Source organism: Vipera ursinii, assembly GCF_947247035.1.
Source record: "Vipera ursinii genome assembly, chromosome: 2".
Lineage (NCBI taxonomy): Eukaryota > Metazoa > Chordata > Lepidosauria > Squamata > Viperidae > Vipera > Vipera ursinii.
The window spans coordinates 193048695-193072891 of NC_139513.1; the positions used below are offsets into that span (position 1 = coordinate 193048695).

At 36.8% G+C, this 24197-nt stretch overlaps 1 protein-coding gene and 1 long non-coding RNA gene across 5 annotated transcripts in view; one reads left to right on the forward strand and one right to left on the reverse strand.

Moving 5' to 3' along the window:
• Window positions 1-422: 422 nt before the first annotated feature.
• On the reverse strand, window positions 423-3337 carry LOC310634463. Its single transcript, XR_014491234.1, has 3 exons — window positions 2515-3337; window positions 1658-2140; window positions 423-669 (listed from the first exon to the last, which is right to left on the reverse strand). It is a non-coding gene; the product is annotated as an uncharacterized lncRNA (long non-coding RNA).
• Window positions 3338-3955: 618 nt separating this feature from the next.
• The window catches only part of KEL (Kell metallo-endopeptidase (Kell blood group)), a 51858-nt gene continuing 31616 nt past the window's right edge, over window positions 3956-24197 (forward strand). For 2 of the 4 annotated variants that reach the window (XM_083352843.1, XM_083352841.1), the window contains exons 1-4: window positions 3966-4319; window positions 16014-16146; window positions 17391-17594; window positions 21515-21639. In XM_083352843.1, coding sequence (XP_083208969.1) covers window positions 4302-4319; window positions 16014-16146; window positions 17391-17594; window positions 21515-21639 — 480 coding nt within the window. In that variant the 5' untranslated portion in view covers window positions 3966-4301. Of the gene's footprint in view, window positions 4320-16013; window positions 16147-17390; window positions 17595-21514; window positions 21640-24197 lie in introns of all 4 variants that reach the window. The other 2 variants (XM_083352842.1, XM_083352844.1) reach the window with 2 other exon arrangements.

The following is a 24197-nucleotide window of genomic DNA, read 5'->3' on the forward strand; positions in this document are numbered from 1 at the left end:
ACCCACAGAATGGGGTTATGAGAACTGTAAGGATTCTTTTTTCTTTCCTCATGGCAGGGATCATTTGTGCCCAGGAACCCAATCATTTCTCTCTTGTGCATGAAATCTTTCAAAAGGTCAACTGGATCAGAGGAAGCTAATAGTAACAATGTGATGGAATAGACTTTTAGGTAGCTAAAGATCTTCTGAAGTTTCCTATCCCGGGAACTTAGTAGTTGCAGAAGAAAATGTTGCTCCAGAGAGAAGTACAAGTGGTATTTTAAACAATGTTTGGGGGAAGAGAAGGCACATTTTAACCTGCAGTCTTCCAATGAACGCCTGTTCTGCCATTCCTGAGAAGCAAGGCACCAGTAAACAAAGAAATGACAGGAACCTCCTGAAAGAGATGGATTAGGGATACAAGCCCAGACATCCAGTTTTGCAGTTGCTAATATCAAATACTTTATTAACTACATTATTGTATATTTAAATAAAGCCTAGATGTCCACAAAAGGTCACTCCATGTCCCTGCTGTTCAGCTCCTTTGGCAAGCCATTCACACTGTTGTTTTATTTGCTTTCATTACCTCGCAGAGCAGAGAACAAAAAAGAAGAGCACGAAGATGACCCTTTCACCTGCACAGTTCAAAATCTTGGCTGCAGGGCTGGAGGTTCTGCACAGGTCTGGGGACTACAAAAGAAAGCTGCAATGAATATATAATAATAATCAGAATATTCAACCTGAATTATGCTTTTACCTGGTTTCTTTTTGTCTCTTGTGACTAACCCAGTGGATAGACTTACCATAAAGGTTTAACGCAACGATAAATGGTATCCTCATGCAGCTCACTGGATTTGTGGTTTATCTTATACAATCCATATTGGGAACTGCCCAGAGTTTCATATGAGATAGGCAGCTATATAATTTTTTTTAAAAAAATAAACAAATGTTGCTGGAGTTATTTTCTAATTGCTAATCAGTTTAGATTTAGATTGATCAGTTATTGTACATTGCCCTGAAAAAAAATGAAGGTGCCTCCTCCTCTTTCCTTCTGTAAGCTACAATAAAATTAATTACTCGGAGATATAAAATATTCCTTTCAAATCCATGTTCTTGTGCCATTGCAAACACAATGACAGCAGAACCAACAACTGCCGTGCCAGATTACCCTGCAGGAATGAAAGATAGACTATGCTTGGTATGTTGTATCACAAGATTGGGGTTTCCGTCCCATTTTTGCCCTTGCATTTTTTTCTAAGGTCAAGGTCCAGCTCCAAGTTGTAACAGAGATCATTCTTTGGCCTTCACCAAGCAGAAGCTGACTCAAAGTGTGTGGTGTGATACTCCCCTTCTGCCCTCTCCCACCTTTCCCTCCTTGGAGTAAGATATAATATTGGCTTAATAGTATTTCTGAAGTTCAGTCGCTATCAGCAACACATAAGCATTATTTTACATCTCAATCAAGTATTGGTGCTGGAATGTTCTTCCTAATTTCTGCTCCCAAGGTCACAGTGTTGAGTGTTCTGGGTTTCTACTCTGCCTTTAGACTTCCATCATGCAAGAGCTATGGAGAGCATGGGAAGTAATCTGCAGTGTCATTTAAATTGTTAGAGAGAAGCAGTTTCAAAGGAAAGCTTCATAGTGGGCTTGATGCAGTTGATCCAGTGGATCTGTTTACCTGGGCTCTGGACTGGTAATCATGGATCATCAACAATGTCAGCCTTGCACCTTCCGTGCTCTCTTCAGCACTTCTGCATAGACATCCTGCCTTCTTGTGAAGGCATTTGTTGGTAGCAATTGGTGCATCAATGAGCCACAGTGAGAATCTGCAAATTCTTGCCCCTTTCATGTTCCTACGTGTTCTTGTTGAGCAATACTTTTAGACCTATTTATTCTCTTTCACTTCTGTCAACCCTGATTGAACACCGCCTTAAAGCGTATTGATGCTTTGCATTCTTATAATGTGCCATCATCAGTATTAGATGTGAGATTGGGGAGAGTGCAATGATGGGATCTGTCAAAAAAGTATCACCTATAAAGAAAAAGAATAAAAGCTGAAGCAGAAACAAGTGTTTTCAGAGCAATCTGGAAACATTTACAAAAGTTTTTCCGGTGGTTTTAAGGGTGATGACGCAAAATCAGAATTAAATAGTCTTTATCCCTTAATACAGGGGTGTCAAACTCAATTTCATTGAGGGCCGCATCAGCATTGCGGTTGCCCTTAGGGGGCCGGGTGGGTGTGGCCAGGGTGGGCGTGGCCTACTGGGTGGGCGTGCTTAGAGTGCGTATGGCCTACTGGATGGGCATGGCCAGCTCTACATTGTTGGCATCAAGGGTGCCTATGGGGGCCTGGGCAGGAGTGGGACAGATCTGGGGGTCTCTGGAGGAAGGAGGGTCTCTGGGCCAGGGCCAAGGCAGTGGGGGCCAAGGCAGCGGGGGCTGTTCCCTCACTGTTTCCAGGATGGCTTCGCGGGCCGCATAAAACCACTTCGCGGGCCGGATCCGGCCCCCGGGCCTTGTGTTTGACATGTCTGCCTTAATATATTTGTTGAAATTTGAAGCTAATTCTAAGTTAGTATAAAGCCCTTATTGGAGGTTCAGCAGTGGGTGTATCCTATATATAATTTTTTTCTGGGATTATCTCTACTGATATCAGATGGAAGTTATATAATTGAAAGATGAAAAAACTTCACAGAAAAATACTATGCTAAGGAGGAAAATAAAAAACCCTAACTTTCCTCAGCATATTCAAGGAACTTCTACTTCTTCTTCTTCTTCTTCTTCTTCTTCTTCTTCTTCTTCTTCTTCTTCTTCTTCTTCTTCTTCTTCTTCTTCTTCTTCTTCTTCTTCTTCTTCTTCTTCTTCTACTATCTGGGGGTGTGTCCTAGTCTAGGTTTATAATGTTATAAGGAGAATATAGGAAGTGATATTTGTCCAGACTTATACAACCTTTTTATTGATTATTATTTTTCTTAGGATAAAGTTCTCAGAGTTGTTCTGGAGTCAGGTGGCTTCTAAATCTCATAAGCAAAAAACCCCCCAAATTTTTAAAAAAGCAAAATTTCCTCCTAATCAAATTAAACAGAATTATTGGGCACAGTTATTGAGGGCAGAAAATTTGACCTAAACAGGCTGAATTTGCAAGTTACACTGTAGCCATATGTAAAAGGAGTCTGATGGCACATTATTGCCATGTTCTCCAGAGAGAGACATTTAGAAGCAGAGAACAATATCTTCTAACGTTTCTTTGCATGTGTAATCATGGGTTAAGAAATGAGATGAGAAGAATGAAAAAAATAGAACTCAGGAGTCCTTGCTGCTCTCTGAGCTTAGTTATTTGCTTGTAGAGATTTTGTTACTGGACTAGGTAACATAATCATTGGTGCTCCATCTAGAAGGAGCTAGAAGAAAGCTGTTGACAAAAGGAAAATTAAGCATTCACTTTCTTTGCCACAAAACGTCTGTCCAAGGGTGCTTTCCAGTGAGAAGAAGCTTACCAGACTAATATAATGAAGTCTAGCATTTTGGATGGCTGCATATTTCAAAAGTGGTTTATGAATTTTCTATTCACATAAAGAGAATATTGTGTTAATGTCAGTCACTGAAATACATTTATAGTATCACTTGTTTTAGAAACTGGGCAGAAAAAGGAGACGGATCAGTGGAAGTCAAAGCTTGCATTATTTGTACCTTAATGTTAACGGAAAGCTGAGGGCCCAGCATGGCGAGTTGGAACAGGCAGGATGCAGAAAATATATCAGATCAAAGGAGGCATGCAAAGTTGTGGCAAGATGGGTAATAGGCAGCAGCAGGACAATTATGAGGGCAAATTATGGATTGAATGTCAAGTGTGGTTGAGCAGTTGGGTCCTAGCATTGGGTGTGTCTCCATGTGCATGTGAGGAAGAGATAATATCCCTGAGGGGGGGGGGACAGAGCAGCAAAATGACAGCCAGGGGTTGCAGTCTTGAAACCATTGCAGGCAATGAAGTTGCTGTGCAGTTACTGGAGAAAAAGGATATATAAGTTCCATTCCAAGGAGTAGAAAGTGTGTTTGAACTGTACATTCCAGGAGGAAACCATGACACAAAGAAGAAGTGGGTGTGAAAGTTATCTGCTTCTTTTTCCTTCAGGGATGTTATTTTGACCAGTTTCCCCGCCACTCCTCCTTCATCTCCTCCTCTGTCTTGCCTCCAGCCAGAATAAGAGCAGAAAGCTTGGTCTCTGCTCTGAAATGATATACTTTGCTAACCCCTAAGGAGAAGGTGGAGTAAAGGACACGGAGAAAGAGAGAAGCTTTGCAAAGAATTCAAAAGTCAAATCATGAGGACATCGCCGCAGGTAGGATGGAGCCCACTTTTCTCTCTTTGCTCACCTTATTTTAGCATTTATCTTCTCAGGCATTAGTTGCTTTAATTTGCGAACTAAAAGATATGTTGCTAATTAGCTCCTGATATTTAGAATGAAAAGATACACTTCGTCTCTATCACTACCACAACACAAACGTCTACCAGCTAAAATGGATTTTTTGTGTGTATACATGTTTTTGGAGCCAGACTTAACTCTAGGATAGAGAAATTATCAGAAGCAGAGAGTTTTTTTTAGCTTGTACTCTAGTTCATTTACAGCCAGACTCAGAATTCATTCCAACAAGTTATCTACAACTGCTTTTGAAATGTAATGATATTTAATGTAATGAGTCATCTTTGGGGTCTGGCTGCACTGATCTTGGTTTGTCAGATATTTTCATTTACAATATTTGACTTCCATCTCCCCCCCTTTGAATATGTTGTGCTGGATTTGTTTAAGCTAAACATATTTTAAGGTAAGATCAATCGCAAGTGATAGAGATTATCCTTAAGCAATATATAAACAAATACAAACTTGATGAGATTATTTTTTTCTTATTACTTAGATAACTCACACTTTATGTTAATTGCTCAATGTTCCAATGAGAACTTTTTTGATGGTAGAATATATATCACATACATTTCACTTACTTTGCAGTGAGATCCTTGTGTCTGTCTTAGTCCAGGAGACAGCCCATTCTACTTGGTTCCCAATTTTGAAACCAAACTGAGAAAAATAGCTGTCTCCCTGCTGTTGGAAAAGCATAATAACTTTTAAACCTTTTAAATCAGAACAGATTGAAATTTGCCAGAACTAGAGCATAAGAAAATGCTAACTACCATAGTATTCACAATAGGGACTTTTAAACCACATGCTTCAGAATCTGTTTTCTTTTTAGCTAAAACAGAAGAAAATTTTAACATAAAGCAGATTACTATTAAATATTATTTTTGCCAAATTTCACAGAGCATTTTGTCATGGTGTCAGGCTTCATTCCTGGTGACTATTTGGATAAATGCTTGTCAACTTGATTTGTCTTTAGTATTAATTCATAGGTCTTCTAAAATATTCTTGGAGGTTCTTGATATGTCTCAATATTATGAGAAGGAATAACATTGAGAGTGAAAGTAGATCATGTGATTAGAAATACATATGTCAAATCTCAGAACAACATTAATGGGTTTTAAGGCAGAGGAAAGGAGAAGTAACAAGGAATTAGTACTAGCGCCTGGGAGTAAAAAGCACTGAAGAAAAGTACATGAAATTAATTCATTCATCTATTCTGTAAACAAAACAAAGCAAAACTCATCTTTAAAACTATCATATAAACAAGCCTGGCACAAAATATATTCTTCCCATCCCCCAACTTCTACTGATGAGAGATGGGAGTTAGTGAAGCAAATAAATAAGTAAAGTAACATTTCTTTTTCAAATTCTCTCCTAGCATCATTTCTAAGGTACAATCTTTGAAATAACCAATGATAATCTGATTGTAAAGGACATTCCAGTTAGAGAGCAATGTTGTCAACATTGAACCCTTTTCCTGCAAAGTTCATTTATTTAAGCAAGAACAACATTTGGCATGGGCAGAGCTCCTAAACGTCAAATCAAAATGGAATTTTATGGAGAAATTCAGGAAAAATTAACCTTGTCATTTTACAGAATACCAAAAATAACAGTGAGCTGCCTCATGCATGCAAAGTTAAGATTTCACATAATGATACAGACTTCACATAATGAGAAAACAGCTGGTATTTACATGTATGACATTCTTTTTTTTAAAAAAATAAACTCTGGGAATCTTGCACAATATTCAATAGAAGAATATTTCTGTACCATGGATTTGCTTTAATGAACTGTTATTAACACCTAAGGCTAAACGTAATACTAAAGTTACTTTGACTTGGAAGTTAGATGTAATTATATATTTATGTTAATTCTTCCTTTTTTTAAAATGAGGCTTTGTTTTGGCCTAGCTCCAGATAAGAAAATGTAAGATAGCTCCTTACTACCTTTGCCTCTATTTTAGAACTGAATGTGGTAAAGCAGTTTTTTTTTTCTTAGAATAACATCCCTTAAACCTCCCAGTCCAATCCTAATAGTTGGGAATTACAGCTGTTTCAGCTCCAACTCCTATGGAGATCACTAGATTGAAGATTATCATACATATACGTATAGGCCGAGTACTTGTATGCTGCTTCCATCTGCTGATTTAAGCTTGGTTACAGAAGAACCCCAGAAAGTGGTTCTTCCAAATCTTTTCCCTGAATCTTTTATTCCAGGGATCTGGCAATCCTTGCTTTATAGGTCTGCATACAGAAATGTCAAGAGTTGAGGATGACCTGGCAGTGATTATATGGCTGAAGGTGCTATGATGGGCCTTGGGCTTGTTCTCTGCATACAATAATTGTTTTCTTCCTTCGTCAGCTGCCACTCTCCCTACGATTCTCTCACACAGCTTATATCTGCAGAAAAAATATGTACCAAAATGCAACATGCTGAATTCAGATTGCAGCTCTAGAAAATTGTAGAATTATGTAAAAATAATTGTGATGGTTGGTTCACAAGTTGACAAATGTTTAGGAAATGGTTTAGTAAACAGACTGTTCTAAGATTCTCCATTATCTATGAAAAGGTTTAGCTCTTTGCCACTTCATAGAAAAAAGAAAAGGAGTAAGACCTTGCAGTTTCTGCCCTAAATATTGAGGGTATAAATTAGTTTCATATGAAAAATAATTAACTTTTTTTATAAATAACTCAAGGCAGTGAACATACACAATATTTCTTTCTGTTTAACCCACAACAATCCTGTGAGGTGAATTGAGCTGAGAGAAAATGACTGGCCCAAAGTCACCAAGAAGGCTTTCATGGCTAAGGAAGAACTTAGCCATGAAAGTCTAAGTTAGCACCTACATCTAACCTGGCTATCTTGTAGAAAATCATGCTGAAAATCATGTATCCTGTCCCTTTCAGTTCAAAACATTAAAGAAGGTACTGTGAGTTTCTGATTTGGAAGAGCTGCCGTGGGTTTGAGGCAGTTGCCAAAATGGCAAAAATATTTAATGATTGATTTCATTCTTTCAAAAACGACAGGCATTATGTGTGGTAGGGCAAACTGAAAAAGAGTCAGGTCTCTAAGATTCAAGTACTTCATTTTGACCTCCATATTGTACTGGCAGTGATACACAGAGAGGACTGTGAGGCATCTTTGTTGTTGGCAAATTTGGACCAGCATTTGCACTTTCATCATTCTGTACATGTTACTTTTCCTTTACTTATGCTGTAAGCTGTTATTTCTCAACCTCAGCAACTTCAACATATGTGGACTTCCACTCCCAGAATTCCACAGCCAGCATGATGGCTGGGGAGCGCCCACACTTCTTGAAGTTGCTGATATTGAAAAAAAGTGATGCATTTGCAGTAGCTCTAGAAAACACAGGGACTTTTGCAAGTGGATGTCTGTTATTTAATTTAATCAAGACATGAAAAAGTACAGTTTCCATCAAATTAAGCTCAGCTCCCAGTTATTTCATGGAGACATCCATTTTGTTTTCTTGTTAGAACTATGGGAGTACTGTGTGCATATGTGTGTATAGATTTATAGTTTAATTAATCATTTTCAGGACTTGTAAAGCAATTAGATATATCAAAAATAATACTCTCTTTAAAAGGAGAGTGCGATATTTGGTATCTTCATAGATCTGTCTAGGTGACTTTTGTTTGTTTTGCCTTCTGGGATGATGATGATGATTTGGACTTCTCTAGGCCTGTCCCAGCGTGGGTGTTTAGGAAAGAAAGACCATTGACTTCATTTGCAGTGAAAGGTACATCTTTACTAAAGCCAAGTGGTTACAGCGTAAGCAAACCCATATCTGAGGATTCCTGCATAAAGCCAGTAATTTTCCCTTTTCCCAGGGCCTCTCCCTGGTTATCTTGTAGAGTGTCCAATAAGGTTCAAATTAGTGGGTTTGGTAACAGTTCTAAAGTTTGATGCCTCTTTGGTGGGTGTTCACATTCCATTCCTGTGCCTGTGTCCTTAAATCATTCAAACCTTGTCTCCGGTTGGCACTTCTAGTTCCTTTCATCCCCCTCCCTGTATCCCTCTTTCTCCCCTCCCCAGGCTGCCATCAAAGCAAATCAGGGCTAGCTGCTGCCCAGTCTAGCTTCCAACCTTGGTATTCCCTGGAGGCCAGTTACTGTACTTAAGAATCAACCAAGTCCCGATTCTGCTTAATTTCTGAGACCAGACATGGTTATCCAGGTGTTAATGCTTGCTATGGGTTGCACCTTAGAAATCAACATTGATTATGACATATGCTTTTGTAGTCTCCACTTTAATAAATGTAGGTTGTCACTTTTGTGGCAACAAATTTGACAAGGTTGCTTCTCTAGAAATGATCAATGAATGAAGACTCTCAGTGATACATGCAAATTTATTTTAGGTGATGTTATGAAAGTTTAATTATGAAAGTTGTTATGCAAGTTCTATCTGGAGTATTTGATATGACAGCTATAAATATACTACCTGAAGCTGCTGACTATATCCTGTGATGCCCAAGGTTGTATTAATTTTTCAGTGCACAAGTAAGAGCTTGCAGAGTACCCTGTCATCCAATTTTTTAGAGAGCAGGAAGTGTATGAAAGAGTTAAAAAAAGAAAGGGAAGGAATTTAAAAATCCTCAAATGTATTTCCCATTATTTGCGTTATAACACTTTAGTACTGTTGACTGACTATTTTACATCTTACCTAAACTGTTTCATTATGGCATTTGTTCACTTCCATCTCTATTCCCACCCATACTCCTATTTACATCAAAACATTTCATTTCATTTTGTATGTTTATTACATATTCTCCATTTGCTTTGAAAACTGATGGTATCATCCCACCTCTAATTCAGCTTTCCAGAGTAAAAGAAGGATCTTTGTGAACTAAATGGACTCATAGAGACTTTCGTAAAAAGAATATGAATTAGACAGTTTAGTCATACTTGTCAGAAAGTAAACCAGTCCTAACTCAATTGGAAGCTCCTCTCTCCATGAATATTGCTGATTTGGGTTCTGGTTAGTCTGTTTTAATGGCACCACTACAAGCAATGAGTTCCCAAACACTGATAAATGATAAAAATAGAAGTCCTCATTTAATTAAAAGGTGGCATTCTAAGTCCTGAGTATTGATAATTGTATAAGATTTATACAAATAAAAAAGAAGTGATTCTGGGGACTTCCGGGTGACAAGGCTCCATCGATGGTGGTCATTTCTGACCGTCAGCCCCGTTGTTCCGTTCGAATCGCGAAAACAGCGACAATCAGCTGTTTCATGGTTTGGGAATCCTCCCCTCAGAAGAAGAGGGGAGGGTGAGCATTCAGGTAGAGGTAGAGCTCCCCTAGACCCCCAGAATTATCAATCTGGGGGTCAAAGGGTGAGAGCTCCCTCGGAGCCTGAATTAACTTCGGACTCGGGGACTCCTCTGTTTTAAGGCTTTAAAACAGAGCAGGACACTGCAACCATCCCTGCACTCAATATTGTACTCTGGATTACTTGGACGCAGGCAGAGCTGAGCAGGAGAATATTGAAACAGAAAGTATATGATATTTAACTCCGGTTTAACTTAAAAGAAGGGGAGGAAGATGGTGCCGGAAAATTTTTTTTGGAGAAAGCGGGAAGAACAAAAGAATAAGGAAAATAAAATAAAAGATCAAGGAGAAAGACAGAAAGTGGATTTTTAAAGTTGTAAAAGACTTTTAAAAACATTTGAATAATAATAAATCTTTATTGTCAAAGTACAACATGTGTACATTGAGCTTAGCTGAGCTTCCCCCCAACACACAGTGACAACAAACCCTCCATCCTACCACACCATGTGAACCAATTACACCACACACTGGCCTCCCAAGTCAATTCTGCATAGGTTCACAGAGATTATATCCCATTTAAAAGCCTAACAGCCCATGGATAAAGCTATTTTTCAGCCTGTTGGTACGGCTGGCTATACTCCTATATCTCCTACCAGATGGTAGGAGAGTAAAGAGATACCGTCCAGGGTGTGAGTCATCCCTGAGAATCTTCCTCACTCTTCCAAGGCAACGAGCCCTGGCGATGTCATCCAGTGGTGTCAGGGGACAGCCCACAATGTCTTGTGCTGTGCTCACTACTCTCTGTAATACTTTCCTGTCCGTGGCTGTCAGACCAGCATACCAAACCACAATACCATATGAGAGGACGCTCTCTATAGTAGACCGGTAAAAGAGGGTCATTAGCTGTTGTTCTACCCTGTTCTTCCGCAAGACCCTAAGAAAGTGAAGCCTCTGTTGGGCCTTTCTAGCCACCTGGGTTGTGTTAACTTTCCAGGTCAGATCTTCACAGAGGAAGTTGGCTTAAAAGAGATTTGTGTTAACTTTCCAGGTCAGATCTTCACAGACGAAGTTGGCTTAAAAGAGATTTAAAAGATTTGGATATTTAACAGTGAAGCAACAAAGTTGCAATTTGGGTGGAAAAGTGAAAGTGAGAAACGAAAGTTAATTGGGTGTTAAAATGGCTTCCAAACCACGTAGATTTACTGTTTCTAAAAGTGCGGAGGCATCACCAGTTCAACAATCTGGATTTCAGACATTGATGCCACCCCCCCCCACAGCACCTACACCCACATTAACACTAAAAGATTTAAAAGATGCTTTAAAACTTCAATCTGAGCAAATATCTGAGCAAATGGCAGAGCTCATTAATGAGAAGAATAAGGAAATACAAGAGGATATTTTGCTGGCATTTCAAGGACTGACAGTTTGTATTGAGAGTTTGGATGAATGTGTGGAAGAAGTTAAGCAAAACAATTTGATATTGGAGGCTAAAATGTGTGAAGCTGAGAATAAAATGGATAAAATTGATGATGAGGTGGTAATGATAGAATATAGAGACATGGAGTTTGCTTTGAGGATAAGAGGTTTGAAAGAAAATCCACAAGAAAATTTGGAAGAGATATTGGCAAAAGCTGTGGCGCCTATTTTGGGTTGGCAAGTTGAAGATTTTATATTGGAAATAGATAAAATATTTCGTGTCAACTCCTGGATTGCTAGGCAAAGAAAATTACCAAGAGATGTGGTTGTTTATTTCACAAAGAGAATTATCAGAAATGCGATTATTCAAGCCTTTTATAATAACAGATTTAAAGTGGCTGATCAAGAGGTCTTAATTTTGAAAGAAATTCCACCAAGAATTTTAAGAAAAAGGAAGGAGTTTGTTTTCCTGACAGATGAATTTAAAAAATGACAGATCCAGTTTATATGGGAGATACTAACTGGGATAGTGGTGAATTATGCTGGTACAAGATATCGTCTTAATACAGTTCTGAAGGCATGAGACTTTTATTGTAATATACTGAAAGCAGACCCACCGCCATCCCCAGAATTTAAAAGAGGAAAGGAAGAAGGAGCGCAACAGACACAATCGGAAGGTATACAGCAAGGTGAAGAAATCACCTCGCTGACTCCAAAAGAAGCACAGCAAACTCTGGAAATTGCACAGCCCTTGGTCCCATTAGAAGAATCAAAGGCTCAAAGAGTGACATGGGCTGCAACCAGATGAAAGGAACAACAACAACAGCAACAGAAACAGTATTCTACAATTACAACTCAAGAATCTATTAGTGAAGCAGTGGGAGGAGCGAGACCAAAGAGGCAGCTGATTGTGGATCTGCAAGATATGCTCCGAAAGCTTCAAGTTGCAAAAGATGGCGACAAAGTTTCTAACTTGGAATGTTAATGGTTTAAATTCACCACAAAAGAGAAAGAAAATATTTCAGTATTTGAAACAATTTAAAAATGATGTTATATGTTTACAGGAAATGCGTATCTGTGTATCTGATCAAAAATATTTGATAAATTCTAGATTGGGTATACAGTTTATTGCATCTGCTCCAGAAAAGAAAAATGGTGTAGTTATTTATGTGAAGAAGACTTTAATAGCTAATCTAATTGAAGCAGATAAACAAGGAAGATATATTATAATTGAACTTTTAATAGAAGGGAAGAAAATAGTTTTAATTGGATTATATGCACCTAATGAAACAACAAGGAGAATTTTACAAACTTTTACATAATAAAATAATTCAATGGGATTATAAATCATGTATGTTAATGGGCGACTGGAATGGAGTGCTGGACACACAGAAAGATAAAAAGGACCTTTTAAAAGTACTCCAAATCATGCTAGATTGCCTAAATCCTTTTTTGATATGAAAGATGATTTGGAATTGAGAGATGTCTGGAGAGAACGAAATGTGGAAGAAAGGGATTTTACTTTTTTTTCTGATAGACATCAATCTTTTCCAGGATCGACTTTGTATTAACTACTAATGATTTTTTTTCTAGGGTTAAGAAGATTAAGATATGTCCAAGAACTTTATCAGATCATAGTCCAGTATGGATGGAATTGGACAAGGGGAAGGGAGATAGGAGATCTTGGAGGTTAAATGAAAATTTGTTTAGATATGAAGAATGGAAGAATGTAAAAAACAAATGAAAGAATTTTTATTATAAATATGCATAAGGGTACACCCATTGAAATGGTCTGGGATGCAAGTAAAGCTTATATGAGAGGAGTGTTAATATATTTGAATAATAAATATAGACGTAGATTGGAATATAAGCGCAAAGCATTAGAGGAGGAAATAAAGACGAAAGAGAAGGCTTTTATTTTGAACTCATCTAATAAGAGGCTGAAAGAAGCAATTAACTTGTTAAGAGGGCAGTTTGATGGCAGATCAAGTGGCAACTAATTTACGATATGTCAAACATAATACTTTTTACAATGCTAATAAGCCAGGTAGATGATCTTCCAAAGGAAGATCAAGATCTTACCCAATCTGAAAATTACAGAACTATATTGCTTTTAAATACTGATTATAAGATATTTGCAAAGATTTTAGCAAATAGATTAATGAAGGTTATGCAGCAAATGATTTATAGCGATCAAACAGGATTTATAAGTGGTAGACAAATGAAAAATAATGTGAGACATATTGTAAACTTATTAGAATATTTGGAAAGAAATAATCAAGTCCCTGCAGCAGTGATTTTTTTGGACGCTGAAAAGGCGTTCGATCAATTGAATTGGCAATTTTTACTTAAAGTCTTAGAGAAGATGGAGTTTGGTGATAAGTTTTTACAACCTATTAGGGCAATATATCAGAAACAAACAGCTCAAATAATAATTAATGGTAGTTTAACAGAAGCTTGCAAAATTGAAAAGGGTACAAGACAGGGATGTCCGTTGTCACCATTGCTGTTTGTTTTAACATTGGAAATATTATTGATTAAGATACGTGACTCAAATAAAATAAAGGGAGTTAAAATTAAAGATCAAGACTACAGATTGAGAGCGTTTGCAGATGACTTGGTTATTACATTAAGTCAACCAACTCAATCGGTTATAGATTTAATGGAGATAATTTTGCAATATGGACAAGTTTCTGGATTTAAGGTAAACAGGCAAAAAACTAAAATATTGTCTAAAATATGACTACAGAACAAAAGGTAGTTCTAGAAAAATTAACAGGATTTGAAATAGTTAAAAAGATTAAATATTTGGGGGTATATCTTTCAGCTTCAAATGTGAAATTATATAAAAATAATTATGAATTGTTATGGTTAAAAATACAAAAAGAGTTAGAGAAAATTACAATTGTCTTTATTGGGAAGAATTGCAGCAGTGAAAATGAATGTTTTACCAAAATTTTTATTTTTGTTTCAAATGATACCTATACTTAAAAAAGATTCACATTTGGAGGAATGGCAGAAAGGTATTATTAAATTTATTTGGGCAGGGAAAAGACCGAGAGTAAAACTTAAGATAATGCAAGATATAAGTGAAAGATGTGGTCTTAAAATGCCCAACTTTAAATTATATTATGAGGTTGCGGCTTTATCGTCAATTAGTAATTGGTTTAATTTAACAGAAGGAAGATTATTGAATATTGAGGGATATGATTTATTATAAGGCTGGCATGCATATTTATTGTATGATAAAAAGGTGGATAATGTTTTTAAGAAACATATATTAAGGTATGCCCTGTTGAGAGTTTGGAAAAAATATCGACACAAGTTAAATTATAAAATACCAATTTGGGCAATACCTAAACATGCGATAGAAAACATAAGTTTGGGATTTAAACATGATGTGATTACATATAAAGATATTCTTAGACTGGAAAGGAACGTATGGCTATTAAAGCCATTTAATATTTTAAAAGAAGGAAAAATAGTACAAACTTGGTTTCAGTATGGCCAGATACAAGCTAGATGGAAAGAAGATCAGAAAATTGGCATTTTGACAACAGATGAAAATTTGGTAAAACAAATTAGAGATCAAAGACAAGCGCATATAAGAAGGATATATAATGCATTGATAGAAATAGATTCAGAAATGGAACTTGTTAAAGATTGTATGATAAAATGGGCCCAGAATATTCAGGAGCCAATAACGATGGATACTTGGGAATAAAATTGGGTCAGAAATGTAAAATTTACTCAGGCACAAAATTTAAGAGAGAATTTTTATAAAATGTTTTATAGATGGCATTTAGATCCTAAAAAAATAGCATGTATGTATCCAAATTATCAGCCTAAATGTTGGAGGTGTGGTTGTGAGGATGCAACGTACTACCATATATGGTGGACTTGTAAAAAAAGTCAAAGCTTTTTGGATTAAAATTTGGTGGAATATGCAGAAGATATTTAAGAAAAACATAAGGTTTTCTCCACAGTTATTTCTGTTGGGTATTATTACAGATTGTACTGTTATAGAAACTAAATTGATGTTGAATTTAATAACGGCAGCAAGACTTGGTTTCGCAATACTGGAAGAAGGAGGAGCTGCCTACTATAGAAGAATGGACTTTGAAAGTTTCAAACTTGGCAGAAATGGCAAAAATTTCAGCATATTTGAAAGAACAATTGCAACAGAGATATATTTTGGAATGGAGAAGATGGATCGATTATATTCAGAATAAATATGGGACTAAAAAATTTCATTTAGCATATGAATGAGTATTAGAATTATAAGAAGTATTATTATTTAGTTATGTTTAAGTGGAGTTAAAGTGTGATAAGATTTAAAGTGTATTTATAGATGGTTAGCATATTTTAGCTCAAGCTTGTTAGAGGTAATACCCTGTATTCAGCTCTGGGAAGTTGGGGGGGGAGGGGGGGAGGGGAAGTTGGGGAGTAGCAGGAGGGAAGGAGTTTATGCTTAAAATGTATTGTAAAACTTTTCAATAAAAAAAGAAGTGATTCTGCTTAGAAAATCTGAAGTATTCATAGACAGTACTAGTTGTACATTTTAGTGAAACATTAGTCATTTTATTAAGTATTATATTGATTATATTCAAATATTGATGCAACATGAGTGTTCTTAAATAATTCATTGATCTTTTAGAATAGAAAATAGTATTCGATAAAGGCTTGTTGTATAACTGAACTTCTTATATTTTAGAATGAGTGTAGAGAATTCATGCTGATCTACCACTCTCAGCCTCCTCCATTATTTCATTCATTCATCATCTGTGTTTTGATACTTGCTCCCTGATTTTCACCTGACCTGAAACTTCTCCTGATTTTGGTTCCTGGATAAGAATTATTGTAGTCCTGTCTACCCAAGGAAATAACTTGCTTCTGTGTTTTTCTGATTCTAGAGTGATGAAGATCCAAGTGGGACTGTGCAAAGATGTCATCAAAGAAAATCCCTGTTCCTTTATGTTCTACTCTTCAGTGCTGTTATTGGTCTTGTATTAGTCATTGTCTTCTCTATCATTACATGTGATCAAGGTATCACAGCTTTCCTTTTTTTTAAATAACTTATTCTGTGTTTGCTCATTTGAAGGCTCTCCCTTATCACCAGTTCTCTCCAGGTTAAGCATAAAAACTGAGCGATAAAAACATTTTGTCAGATTGAGGGAAACAAAAATGCTTAATTAAATCGGAAGTTGCTTCATAAAGTTGCTTTAGGGTAGTTATGATGACTAAAGAGCATGGAGATTGCAATCCTACACACAATTCTTGTCAGAAGTTTGTTGGGAAGTGATCTGCTTTTAAAAGGGGGTCAGTGGCTCCTGGTAGTGTGTAGATGCTCTTTGTATGTCTATCTGACAGAGCATATTTGGTTGAGATGCTTTCTTTTGAGTTAGTATTGGAGCAGAATGACAGCATGACATTGGTGATGTACTCTCAGCTCACACAGTTTGACAGTGAGGTCCAGTAGGTTTAGACACAGAAACCTCATCCTGAAAACTATTTCCTACACCCAGATTCTCTGCAATGGACACAGACTGATTTTACATTTTAAAAACACAGCCAGCTATTGTACGATGCATTGTCATAATAAAATATAGCATCACCATATCTTGAAATATTAATGAAATATTCAGTGTAAATATTTCTCCCTGGTGTAACTCTAGATATTCAGGTTGATTACCACCTTTTAGAAGTTACCATTTCTCTGATGCTTCATTGATCAAACAACATTACTGAAGCTAAATATATATGGCCAAAAGATAGAAGAAAGAACTTGAGGAGAGAGTAGATGGATGATAGCAAATTCTATTATAGACTGTGCTTAGTCACTTATATTACCATTAATGATACAGTGTAAGATATATAGGTAGGCGATCTAGCCTGATTTATATCATGTGACTTTCAAGGCATTCTGGGAAGCACATTTCACAGGACTTGGTTACTTAACGTTTTTCTGAGTAATGTGGAACTTATTTTGAAAGAACAAAAAAAAAAATCAAAGGAAAAATTAGATGGAAAACCGCCATTAATCAAATTGCTCCTTATGGAAGAGATTGCATCCTAGAAGGCAGGGAAGAATTTCAACACAATCTTAATTCCATTGCATTCCCTCTTATTTATCCACCCCTTATTTGCTCAAAGGAATTTTATTTTTATTTTTCCTGATGTAGGAAGTTGAATGTATATAAAGTTATTGGTTTTCCTGTAAAACAATCTATACTTTTCAATAAAGGCAAGATAATTTACTATCCCTCCTTCCTATTCTTATGTTTTTGCAGAAAGCTGTAATACTGTGTCCTGCCTGGTGCTCCTGGCTAGACTTCAGGAGGCTCAGAATGGCACCATTGATCCTTGTGAAGACTTCTTCAGTTATACATGTGGCAACTGGGAGGCTAATAACACATGGAACATGGATATGCCCTCAGTAAATGTGTTTGATGTACTTTTGGAAGAAAACCATCTCATCATGAAGAAACTTTTAGGTAGAGGGAAAATGCGTATGGTTACTTCTATGATCAAAATCCTATGCAGATATCTGGGGTGAGGGTGGGGGGCAAGAACCGGGAATATATTCTAAATAGGGCTGCTACAGTAGTAGTCATACCATTAATGAATATATTGCGTGTAATAGACATGGATCCATTAGTACTAAGATTCTTCACACCAACTCCCTGTTATCAGAAAATCTACATATATCCCCAATTGTAAGTATAACAACCTGCAACAGAACAATTTTAAAACCAATTCAGATGGTAATTTTTTATTCAGCAAGAGGTATCACTAGATAACATTTTCCTACTCTTTTGATATGGAGAGCATTTTTTTTCTAAATGTCTCCAATTAGAGGGGTAAGGAGAGCTTTTAGCTAACCTTTTCTATATGCATTCCTTTTAAATCTGTTTATTCTTTTGAATCGGTTATTTATTATTTAAACTTTGGTTTATTCTTATTCATATTCTACTGTGAACCCATAATTTTAGAGATTTCTTTTTGCTTACATTATTTCATCAAGTGTTGTTCAATTTGATGCACAAAGTACAATTCATTTATTCATCCCACTTGTAATACAATTACCAAAAATCTCTATTGCTTGCAGTGTTATATTCTTTCTTCTGTATCAAAGTTTTTCAAACTGTTAAAAAAAAAGGTTGGATTCTGTTAGAGTCTTGGCAAAAAAACAAACAAAAAAATCACTCAAATGCAGCCAAATTTTATCACTAGAGTGGAATTCTTGGAATTCTGGGATAGTGATGGTGAAGATGATCATGATTTTAATGAACAAGCTTTGTGGCATGAACAAATTTGAAACCACTTGCATTTGTTGTGACCCTAGTAACCTATAATTTCCAAATATCATTTTTGCCAGTTACCTATTTATAAGAAACATATATTCTTCTCTATTAGTTACCTACTTCTTGAGTTTTCCTTTCTCAGTTCTGCATATCTACCATATCTGCTGCTTCAGTTCCTCTTGTTCCTTTCTGCTAAAGAAAAATGATAGCCAAGTCACCTAACATTCTTGTTTTTCTTTGAAGACATTTCGCTTCTCATCCAAGAAGTTTCTTCAGTTCTGACTGGATTGTAGGGAATGGAAAGATTTATATTCCTTGCAGACAGCTGGTCATTTGCATTCTGTTAGAAAGTCATTGAGGCCAAATGACTCTCAAAGAATGCAAATGACCAGCTGTCTGCATGAAATACCATATAAATCCTTCCATTCCCCATCATCCAGTCAGAGCTGAAGAAGCTTCTTGCATGAGAAGTGAAACATCTTCAAAGAAAAACAAGAAAGTCCAGTTGCCTCCTGAAAAAGCACCTCTGGGACAACCATGACTTGGATGATTGAGAATCTCCATAGACAAGTCACATAACATTATTTTTTTTAAAAAAATACAATGAAAAACAGAACTTTCAAATGGGAAAAGACCTTCAATAAAACATACAGAATTCCAAAGGCCAAGTTTAAAAAAGTCCATTTTTGAATGCAGAGAGAACAGACTGATAAAGACGAATATCTGTAGCTCAGGGTCGAAATAAGGGGTTCTTGGTGCTCTCTGAGCTTGGTTGTTTTCTTGTAGATGTTTCACTGATGATGTTAACCTAGTTGGCATAATGAAACATCTGCAAGAAAACAACCAAGCTCAGAGAGCACCAAGTACCCCTCAGAGAGAACAGAGACAATCACAACTCAAAGTAGAGTGTGTTGTACTGTGCTTTATCTTCTGTACTTTTAAATTGTTACACAATAAGCTACTTTGAGTGTTTATATAAACAGAAAGTTGGAGTATAAATTCAATAATAAAATAAAATGATACAAGGAAAGATGATTTCTCAGGTGCTGGAAAAGTAGGTCTTAATCAATAAGCATATATAACGAAAGGTTTCTCTGATAGATTTCAATATTTATAATAAAGAGGTCTCTGCACATAATAAGATCAGATCTATTATGTGTTTGAAGTTTAAGACCATTTCTTTAAATTGAATTCTGAAGGTCATTTTCAGTACTGGTGTTGGTTGTTTTCAGTACATCAATACATACAAGCACACTAACAGGAGTATTTTACACCAGACTTTCCCAGATATTCTTCAACCATAATGCATTAGTCCAGTTGTGATGTAAATAAGGTGCAGAATAACCATTGCAATATTCAATTGACTAAGGAATGATTATTTCTGGTGTGCAAAACATAAATCTGTGTTTACAGAATTGCTTTTGACATACTAGCTCAGAGTATTCATTAATGTTGTTGACTTTTTTTTCTTTACCTTTCTCTTATTTATAAGCCTCCTAATCACTCTTTGGTTTTATTCTGTCAGTAAACATCTTAAGCTTAATGTCTTTCCTTTAGAATTCTCTCTCCATTTTTTAAAAAAAATCAGCCCAATTCACTTTCTTCCTTTGGTTCTTTTGCTAAAAATGATACTCATTTCACTTAGCTCTGTATCCTGGGAACTGTTTCCCAGTTACTAGTAATCCTTCATGTAGTTTTTAAATCCAGCCAAATAATTTCTCTCCCAGAAGTAGGCTATTTAATAAGTCCCAGAGCAACTGCATTTCTCTATGGTATCATATCAACTTACCAATTAATAAAAAAGTTTCATCTGTACAAGCATAATATAATCAGCTAACATTTTTGGAGGTATTTTTGTGGAACTCTCCAGTTGGAGAGTTGGACATTGGAGTCCAATATGTCATCTTTAGCCATATTCAAAAGAAAAGATCATTGTGTGGGACCAAATTAATGCGACCAAATGGGACCAAATTAATGTGATGATCAAACTTTGATTTCTGCAGCCAAAATATCTTCATGCTGGTCCTTCGCACATACATTCTTCTATTTTGCTGTGTCCTTTTTTGCTCTATTTTTTCCAATTTTATTTATTTATTCCAGACATGTCAACACAAGGCCCGGGGGCCAGATCCAGCCTGCAAAGTGGTTTCGTGTGGCCCCCGAAGCCATCCTGGAAACAGTGAGGGAACGGTCCCCGCTGCCTTGGCCCTGGCCCAGAGACCCTCCTTCTGCCAGAGACCCGCAGATCTGTCCCACTCCTACCCAGGCACCCATAGGCACCCTTGATGCCAATGATGTAGAGCTGGCCATGCCCACCCAGTAGGCCATATGCACTCCAGCTGCTCCCACCCAGTAGGCCGCGCCCACCCTGGCCATACCCACCCGGCCCCCCGAGGGCAACCACAATGCTGATGTGGCCCTCAATGAAATTGAGTGTGACACCTCTGATTTATTCCATTGAAATAAGTAGCTTCATGAAAAAGAAGCCTGAAATACCTCATGGACTTAATTTTAACTGACTCATTTTTCTGCCTTAAATATCAAGTTATCTTATATTTCTGAACGTGGAAATATGCCATAGATGGAACCCCTTCCATGATGGAGAAAGGGTCATCGCCTCCATTCCCTGATCAATAAAAGGCAATGGGACATCTGAAGGAAGTGGTTGGGCAAAAGTATTGTACTTTATATCCTAATGCAATAAAGCAGACCTATGAATGCCAAAGCATATGGAGATGCTCATCTGTTTTTGTTGAACTCGTGGATATAACCTTAATATGATTTGATTTAATAAACTTCATATGACTTAAACTTACAGTAATATGGTTTAAATTAAGGGTGATTTCTGCTAGCCAGTTAAATGGATGTATTGGTTTCACTCAGATGGTTCTTTTCGAATAGCATCTCTTAAAGTTGATTACAAATAATATAATATGCTGAAGAAGCACATATCAAAATAGAAAGCACCATTATTGGAATAAAGGAATTTTAGCTTTGTTTCACTATGCATTTTATAGCTTGTCATATTGAAATGAATTTGGTTTATGTCACACTTTTTTAAAAAAATAATAATCTCAATTTTGTTGATTTTAACTCGTTCTCTTGTTCAGAGGAACCACAGCTTGGGACTGATGGCTCAGCAAAGGAGAAAGCTGTGCGGTTTTATACCTCTTGCATGAATACGGATCAGATTGAAGCTCAAGGTGCTGAGCCTTTGAAGAAGCTCATAAACGAGGTGATCACTGTACATTAATGTGGTTGTCTGCTTTTGCCCAGACATAGATGTATCCTATTATATAGCTCCATCGTCTTCATATTAGCCTTGAACATAACATGCATGATCATTTACTTTCTGCCCCAGAAACTCAAATAATTGATGGTTGGTTATGATGTTCCTATTTCTTATTGACCTACATTTATAAAATATAAACATTCTATCCTGCCTAGGCTATATTTCTGCTCTTATTTTCTGTTGTTTCTTAAATTCTGTATCTACTTAGTTTCATTTCTCATTGCCATTATTTCTCCCTTATTTGCTATTCTTAGATTGATAGTACTTTCCTCCTTATTAAAATGTCAACTCTCAGAACTTAGTGGCCGGAATCCATTATTTTTAAAATGTACTCAATTGGAAAGTTTTAAATGTAAAGATGTAATGGTATGTGGGAATGACCTTGAGAGACAGGAAGAAGAGCCACAGCCAGGGAAATAATTGGATAAGAGGCAGATTAGCCCACAGGACGAATGTGGATGTGGCAAAAATTTCAGAAGGGATCCTTCCTAGTTTCTCGGACTGAATGGCAATGAGGGGAAAATGTACTTTCAGACTGGTAAGATTCTGTAAGTGTAATCTTAAAACAAAGTAGAATTAGTTGATCTGGGGGTACCTCTGGTCTGGATTAATTTACAAGGCTGACAAAAGGTAGTAAGCTTGTATTTCTAATTAAGGATAAACCCACATCTCTCTTGTTCCTGGGCCCAGAACATCAGAGGAACATTTTGAATTGCAAAGAAAGTTATTGTAGAAAGAGGAGGAATGACAGCAGCTTCATATCTTGCCACTTTTCTGCTCAGGGTAGCTTGTTCCTGAGGCTTAAATAAAATAAAAAGGCAGCAAATAGTATCTGTGTGTATGTGTATGTGTGCATGTGTGTGTATGTATATTTAATCTGTTGACTCATAAAAATTGAGTATTAATAATACTTTCCAAGGATGTGCAAACAGTATCCCTCTTGAACATGGTAATCCAGTGATGATATTTTCTTGTGTGGGTTTTTCTGCTTGTTATGTCATTTTTATTATTTGTTCTCTTTTGTGGTTGGTTGTTGAACAGATTATTGTGACAATGTAGCTTTGGACATAAAAGCTCTTTCCAGATCTATTTTTCTAAGACTTTCTTAAAGGTTTATTTATTACTATAAATAGGCCAATCACAGATCTAATACTAAAGAGTTTTCATATTTCCTTGTAGCAAGAGAAGCTGAAACCGAGCGGAGGAGAATGCAGGAGCGCGAGATCGGCCGATTCGCATTCCTTGCTCCGTTTCAGCCTGCCTTCTGCAAGAGAAAGCCGGGCCACAGGGAGATTGCAGGAGCCAATTGCAATCTCCCTTGCTTTCACTTGTGGAGGTTGGGGCTGGCCATACGGATCACCTTCGGACCATAAGATGCACCCTTGTTTTCCCCCCCACTTTGGGGGGAAAAATGCGTCTTATGGTCCGAAAAATACGGTAAATAAAGGTGCATTACAACAGGAGCCAGGAGTGGAAGCAGCTTTCCAAAGGGACGAGAATCCAACAAAGAAGCAAGTTGAAAGGGACTGATAACAAGAACAAGAAAGGCAGAAGAAATAATGCAGTACAGGAACTCAGAAATGGTTTTCTGGGAACAAGAAAGAAAATGGATTCACCATTCTAGGGAAGGAAAACCAGGGTAGATTAGGCAGAATGAGTGACTAGATCTTTAAAGAGCAAATGCACGCAAGAGAACTTAGAGGAGAAAATTTAGTTGGATTGTGTGGTTTTGAAAACAGAAATTAATCAGGAGAATTACTTACCAGTTTCTGCCAATCCCGAGATTAATTCATTGCTAACTTATTATTCAAACAACCTATGCATGAGTCCTGTATACATTGACATCACACTCTGACAGCAAAAATATGAAACAGTTAATATGCAGGTTAGACGTCAAGGTAAAGCCAAAGAACAAAGCCAACGATCACTGTGAAATCCTGAACCTCAATAATAGAGAAACAAAGGAATGATGGAATGAAATCAAACAAGTTGTTAGGTACAGATGTGGGGAAAAAAACTGCCAAAGACCACAAAACAGAAGAACGCAAATTAGATGTCAGAACAATGAAAATTGCCAAGAAGAGAAGAGAGCTAAAGTCACGAAAGACAAATACCTCAGGAAGGAGGTATTTTACAGAGCTTCTAAAAGACATAAGAAGCAATAACATAACATCTGTAAGAATGTGGGGTAAGGAAACAATCATAGAAAAACAGGAAAACAGTTTTTCAAAAGATCTCTGAAGTCAGAAGGAGTTTCCAATTTTGAAATGGTATGCTGGAGGATGCCAATAGACAGAGTAACTGATACCTTAGGAATGATTTCCTGTTTATAAGAATCCCTAGTACTAGAAGATGAAGTTAGATCAACACTCCTGTGATCACCAAGTTAGAAGGATACAAGAACATATGGGAAAACTGTAGAAATATACCATGCAACAGAAGAAGAATCAGTAAAAGTTCCAGTGAAATTGTGTCAGCAAATCTGGAGAACAATACATTAT